The 6833-nt window shown below is 35.0% G+C and overlaps 1 protein-coding gene and 1 non-coding gene across 2 annotated transcripts; one reads left to right on the top strand and one right to left on the bottom strand.

Moving 5' to 3' along the window:
• Positions 1-429: 429 nt before the first annotated feature.
• Positions 430-2240, bottom strand: LOC149497658 (uncharacterized). Its single transcript, XM_089719245.1, has 4 exons — positions 2135-2240; positions 1239-1947; positions 993-1140; positions 430-924 (listed from the first exon to the last, which is right to left on the bottom strand). Exons 1-4 carry the CDS (start codon positions 2238-2240, stop codon positions 430-432), a joined length of 1458 nt encoding a protein of 485 aa, XP_089575371.1.
• LOC149497659 (small nucleolar RNA R71) lies at positions 1770-1876 on the top strand. The gene has a single exon (XR_016320288.1). It is a non-coding gene; the product is annotated as a small nucleolar RNA R71 (small nucleolar RNA).
• Positions 2241-6833: the final 4593 nt, after the last annotated feature.

Genomic DNA, 6833 nt, shown 5'->3' on the forward strand with positions numbered 1-6833 from the left:
TGCCTGCAAAACAGATGGTAAAAGCTTCTCATGGTGAGAAGGCAAAACAATATGGCTGCGGCTGCTTGTTAGGGGCTGATTTGTCTCCATCTCGCACACAATTTCCTGTACATTTTCATTAACAAGAAGGTTTCCTCAATCTCTTTAATACTGTCCATATTAATATTCCTGCAAAGCACTAAATCAAGCTCGTCAACAGCATTTAATTCAAACATTTCTTGTGCTAAAGGATCAATTACATCAATAGAACAAATACTAGACACATCACTAGGGTACTTCATAGCCTCATAAACATTAAATTCGACTTTCTCACCATCGAACTCCATAGATAATGTGCCTTCATAAGCATCAATTTTTGTCCTTGCAGTGCGGAGAAAAGGTCTCCCAAGCAATAAATCAGCTACAGTCGAGGATTTATCATCCTCCATATTAAGTACAAAAATCTGCTGGAAAAATTAAATCACCAACCTGAACCAAAACATCTTCTAGCAATCCCACGGGATACACTATAGACCTGTCTGCCAATTGAATAATAATACGCGTTTCTTTCAAGGGACAACCCTTGAAAGATGAGTAAACAGATAAAGGCATGACATTTATAGAAGCTCCTAAATCACACATAGATCTCTTAATCCCTACATTGCCTATTTTACAAGGAATAGCAAACATACCTCGATCTTTACACTTTGGTGGGAGCCTCTTTCTTTGAATCATGGCGGAGCAAACTTCACCCATCTCCACCTTCTCAACACTATCTACCTTCCTTTTGTTGGTACAAAGTTCCTTGAGAAACTTTGCGTACTTGGGTATTTGCTTAATAGCATCCAACAATGGAATATTCACCTCCACCTTGCGAAAGGTCTCCAAAATGTCTTTCTCTTCACTTTCCTTCCTTGTTTTAGCCAATCTCTCGGGAAAAGGAGGCTGAACAGTAAAGGTTTGGGGCTGCCGTACTTCAGCTGTTCGGAAGGCCCATTTCGGTGAATTTCTACCTCCTTTTCAGCTTCTTCCTTAGAACTGCTGCTGCCTTTTTTAGGGGCTGCTGTGTTTAGCTCTTTACCACTCCTCAAAGTGATCGCACTTGCATTTTCCCTTGGGTTTACCACCGTTTGGGAAGGAAGCTTCCCTTGTGTTTCCAGTCTACTCAAGGAAGATGCAAGTTGACTAATTTGTTGTTCCATATTCTGCATTCCCTTTTCGTTTCTTGCTGGAATTCTTGTTGAGAAGTGGCAAGTGACCTCACAATATCTTCCAATGGTATTTTTGGGGGAGGAGCTTGTTGAGGAGGTGGTCTAGCTGGTTGGTATCCTTGGAAATTTTGGTTGTGGCTTCCATAGCTAAGATTAGGATGATTCTTCCAAGTTATTGAAGGTGTTACCCATCGGTCTTTGGGGCTGCCCGAATATCCTCCCATAGCGTTAACTTGCTCTTGATCACCATACCATGATGGACATGTGTCAGTTGGGTGATCGCTGCAACATACCTCGCACACACTTCTCTTCACAGGTTGCCCTGCAGCAATAGATTTAACAATAGAGGTTAGTTCGTTCAGTTGAGACTGAATGGAAGAATCACATACCTGATATAGCTTCCTGGAGGGTTCTTCAACTTGGCCAAATTGTTGTGAATTGGCGGCCATAGTGGAAATAATCTCTCTTGCTGCGAATGGAGTCTTATTAACAAGTGCTCCCCCACTAGCTGCATCAACCATCTTCCTTTCCATGTCAAGCATCCCTTCATAAAAGTACTGTATTAGGGACTGCTCAGACATCCCATGTTGCGGGCAGGCTGCACATAACTTCTTGAATCTCTCCCAATAGTCATAAAGACTCTCTCCAGCCTTTTGTCTAACCCCACAAATTTCTCTTCGTATGATGGCTGCCCTAGAAGCGGGAAAATACTTGTCCAAGAATGCTCGGGCCATATCAGGCCATGTGGTGATGGAACCTGGAGGTAGATTAAGCAACCACTCCTTAGCAGCATCTTTAAGTGAGAACGGGAATGCCTCAACTTAATTTGCTCTTCAGTTACCCCCTGCGGTCTCATGCTAGAACAAACTCCATGGAATTCCTTCAAGTGATTATGCGGGTTTTCGGTCTTATTCCATGGAAAGTCGGAAGTTGATGAATAAGACCCGATTTAAGCTCAAATGGCGCTTCCAACTCCGGGTAAGTAATACACATAGGCTGCTGCTCTACAGGGGCAGCCTGTAGCTCTCGAACAGTGCGGTTTTCGGCCATAACTTCCTCTTGGTCAATTTCTGTAAGAATCTCTTCCTGCTAGACTTTCTTCTTCGGTTTCAGCTGTAAAATCAAGGTGACCAGCTGCTGGACTTTCCGGTTCAGTTCCGGAAATCGATTCGGCCCACTTTCGCTCTTCGCTTGTCTCCTTAGTGAGCGGGCTGTTTTCTCTATCTCAGGATCAAATATATTGGCAAATTTTCAGACCTGGTCATTCAAAAAGACAACAAACAGTAAAGTTAACTATCCCCGGCAACGGCGCCAAAATTTGACGGGCGTCGAATCCGCCAAAAATAATTAACCTGCTCTTACAAAATAAAACTTGTAAATATGGTGAGAAGGTCGAACCCTAGGGATTAGCTTTGTCGAAAATAACCAGAACTGAAAATAAAATTAAAAATAGATATTGAAACGGGGGAATTTAATAATCGAACTAAACGAATTAAAATTAAATCAAAGAAATAAATGCAATAAAATTAAAAATTGAACCTGAACAATTGATAGAAAATTCAGCCAAGGCATACCGCGGTTCGAAGATTTGATTCGAGTGATCATTGATTCAAGATTAATTCCTTAATTCATATTACAGACAAGTTATAGCCAGAAAGAACGTCAACCCAACCAATTCTACCGTAGGAATAGGTTGCTAAGATACGATCTAATAACAACCCCTAATTAACTAGCAATCCTAAGTACGACGAAGGATTTAACTGTTAACCGCTTTAAAATCTAATAGAACCCTGCCCAGATTAACAGAAACTACGAGCATCCATTTAAATCTGATTATATTCTTTCTTAATACAACCTAAAAGTTCTACCCAATTAGTTATATTAATTACTACTGCATCAACCTAACCAAACAATTACGGATTTGATTACGCCGAATAGCTATGGAAATTTCTACCAAACAAATAACGGGCCCTGTTAAATCATTCAATAAATTTCGCTAGGGGATATATTTTCCCAATAAATCACAGAAAGAATATAAATGCAATAGAATAAAGAAATTCAATTAAGTTCAATATAATCTCACAATCGAAATCAAACTTCTACCTTGGTTTAGCCTTAACTGAACAGAACGTTTAGCCACACATGGCTATGGAAGAAAACATCCTCAAAGAATTGAAAGTTCGGCAAAAATCTCTCAAAAATTCTGTCAAATTCGTCACAACCCAAGGGAGGCAAAAGATGATCCACAAAAAGACCTAATTTCGACTTAAATAGCCCCTAGAAGGTGGGGTCCACTAATACAATAAAAATACCCACTAAAAACTGTGTCTAATATCATCATGTGGCTGTAAAACGTGCTGGAATTAGTTGAAGAAGTCGTGACCAGCCAATAATGTCACAATCAGTCCGCTGGTCTGATTTCCTGCTTAGTCTTGCCCAAGGCTAAGAGCCTAACGCTTGCATTTGTGTTCCAAAATTCCAGCAGCTCCTTCCTTGCTCCAAAACATTTCAATTGTGCTCCTTTTTTTCATTCATATCAAATCCAACTTTTCCTAGCATAAAAACAATAAATCAAGTTAAACCACTCTTTTAAGCACAAAATGACACCAAATCAACACAAATATAACAATAAAAGAAAATTGGATTTGCAAGTTATCACAATACGAAAAGACTGATCAAAATAAATTAACCACGAATGAGTAGCAATGGGATTTTGAATATAGAAAACTTTTTCCCATGCGTCTTTATAATCAAAATAATTATAAGTAGTACTATGCATATGCTTATATAAAACTTTGAATTTTACTGGAGTATAAAGGGATGGAGCAGGCCAATCTTTAGGATGAATAACTCTTTGGATTTTTATGGAAGAATACAAAATAATAGATTTATTTTTAGGATCAAAATTATGTTTAATTTTTACAGAGTCAGTATCAAGTAAGATATTATGATAATATTCCTTAGGTTTTGAAAGATCATTTGGAGTAAAATAGCAATCCTCAGGGTAGTAGTGTTTTAAAATTGACCAAGGATTAATATTATTATACCCATCCTCGATCTCAATTTCATAATCAAAAATATTTTTAACAAACCATTTATGTATACTTTGAGGAGTATACTGGATTTTTGGCAAATCCACAGCCATCAACGGATTTGATAAGTCTTTACTGTCTACCGTTTGAGACAGACTAGCCGTACCATGAACGGGCACGATCGTTTTAAGTTTAGAAGACATACCTGCATCCTCTGTGGAAGAAGATGCTATACCTTGCAACGCCTTTAAAACTTCAGGAGATTGACTAAGTTGTTCAATCCATTTTTGAAGATCTTTAGAGGTTTTAGTGTTTAAGGCTGGGGTTTTAGTGAGGTCTTCAGAATGCTCAGAAAGAGCTTTAGTGGGTGAGTCGGATTCTTCTTTAATGGCTTTTCCCTTATCCTTTTTCTTGCCCATTGTTCTGTAAGAATTCACGAGTAAGAAAGTCTGGAATATTGTTTTTATTACCAGGAATGAATTCAATATCAAAATCAAAAATACTTAATAATGCTTGCCATCGTGCAAAAATTTGTTTAGAGGCAAGATTTTGAACATCTTTTTGTAAAACATCTTTAGCAGATTTGCAATCGATACGTAATAAAAATTTTGATTTAAAAGATCAGATTGGAATTTGTTTATACAAATGACTATACTTAAAATTTCCTTTTTAATAGTAGAATAATTAACTTGAGCGGGAGTCCAATGTCCTGAAGTATATTGGATTATACGCTCTTTATTATCAAGTTTTTGTTTTAAAATACCACCATAGCCTATATCAGAAGCATCAGTTTCAACTATTTTAAATGCTGTAGGATTAGGAATATATAAATATGGTATTTCTTTTACTAAAGATTTTATCTTTTGAACTATTTGAGTATGCTTATCCGTCCAAGGACTAGCATTTTTTCGTAATCGATCATGCAATAATTTTAACATACAATTTAAATTAGGGTAAAAATCAATGACATAATTTAAACAACCAAGAAACCTTTGTAATTGGAGTTTATTAGTAATTTCATCTGGAAATTTTTCTCCAAATACCAGGGTTCTTTCTATGGGTTGAATTTTACCTTGCTCAATATAATGACCTAAAAATCTGATTTTAGTTTTAAACAAATCCATTTTAGTTTTACTTAAGGCCAAACCATTTTGTCGAATTACCATACAAAATGTTTTTAAGTGTGTGAAATGTTCATGAAGAGTTGTACTAAAAATAAGTACATCATCAATATATACAATACAAAATTTAGAATAAGGATTAAAAATATCATTCATAATCCTCTGAAATTCAGAAGGAGCATTTTTTAGTCCAAAAGGCATTACATTCCATTCATATTGACCAAATGGAACTGTAAATGCAGTTTTATATCTATCCTTAGGATCAATTTGAATCTGCCAATATCCAGATTTCATATCAAATTTACTGAAAATATTTGCTTTATATAAATTTTTTAGAAGGTCTTTTTTATTAGGAATTGGATATCTAATCCATTTTAAAGCCGTATTTAATGGTTTATAATTTATTACTAATCTCGGAACACCACGTTCTATTTCAGCATTTTTATTGACATAAAAAGCTGCACAAGACCATGGGCTTCTAGATTTAGATATTAATTTTTTATTGAGTAAATCCTGAATTTCATTTTTACAATGCTCTATCAATTCAGGCTCATCTGAATTGGTCTAGCTTTAGTTTTAATAGTTTTCTCATCAAAATCTTTTTCATATGGTAAATCTACTATGTGTTGTTTACGATCCCAAAAAGCATGTGGATGATCAGCACATAGTTCCTTTTCCATAAATTCTTTTAATGTTGTGATTTTATCTTGTATTTCTTTAGTCTCTAATTGTTGTTTAATTTTGTTTAAACACATATTATTTCGTGCATCTTTTAAATCTTCTTCTCTAGATTTAATTAAAGAATTAATCTCTAGTATTTTAATTGAATGAGCTTTTAAGGATTTAATTGCTTCTTCTTAGGTTTTTCAGTGAATTCTAACTTAACTGTACTATTTCTTATTTTAAATTTAATACAATCCTCTTTAACTGAATATGTTATTAAATTGATAAAAGGGGTTCCTAATATAACCATATAATTTATTTGAGGTGATAAAAAAATACTGTGTTTATTTCTAAACCTTGGTTTACTATTTGTGCATCTGTTTTACCTATAATTTCTAATTTAGATTTATTTGCAGTACTTAGTTTTTCAGTTTTTGACCAATATCTTTTAGGGATTAAATCTGATTTTATACAGTTTAAGTCTGCACCTGTATCAAACAGTGCAATTGCATCTATCACAAAATCATTTACCTGAATATTTATTTTTACCAAATATTTCTTGAAGTTATTTCTTGTAATAAGTTTAGAAAATTACTATCTACATCTTCATCTAATTGATTTATTTCCTTTATCTGGTTCTGCTTCATCAGAAGAACTAGAAATAAGTTGAGATTCTAATACCTTTATTAGTCTATCATGAAGTTGAAATTGTCGTTTGAATTCCATACTTCCTTCTTTAGATTTCTAACTCATTTTTAAATTACTAGTGGAATCTGCTTCTACATTTTTATGCTTATTTTATTAATATAGTTGTGAGATCATAAGTA

This window comes from Jatropha curcas, chromosome 3 (genome assembly GCF_041381405.1).
Source record: "Jatropha curcas cultivar XTBG-Jc1 chromosome 3, XTBG_Jcur_1.0, whole genome shotgun sequence".
Lineage (NCBI taxonomy): Eukaryota > Viridiplantae > Streptophyta > Magnoliopsida > Malpighiales > Euphorbiaceae > Jatropha > Jatropha curcas.

Excerpts from the sequence above, each read along its gene's own strand:
- LOC149497658 (XM_089719245.1), bottom strand. The coding sequence starts at position 2,240 with ATGGCCGAAAACCGCACTGTTCGAGAGCTACAGGCTGCCCCTGTAGAG. Across the intron at positions 1,141-1,238 it reads CCATTGGAAGATATTGTGAG|ACTGGAAACACAAGGGAAGC; the intron begins GTCACTTGCCAC and ends TTCCTTGAGTAG. Across the intron at positions 925-992 it reads AGGAAGAAGCTGAAAAGGAG|CCTCCTTTTCCCGAGAGATT; the intron begins GTAGAAATTCAC and ends TTTACTGTTCAG.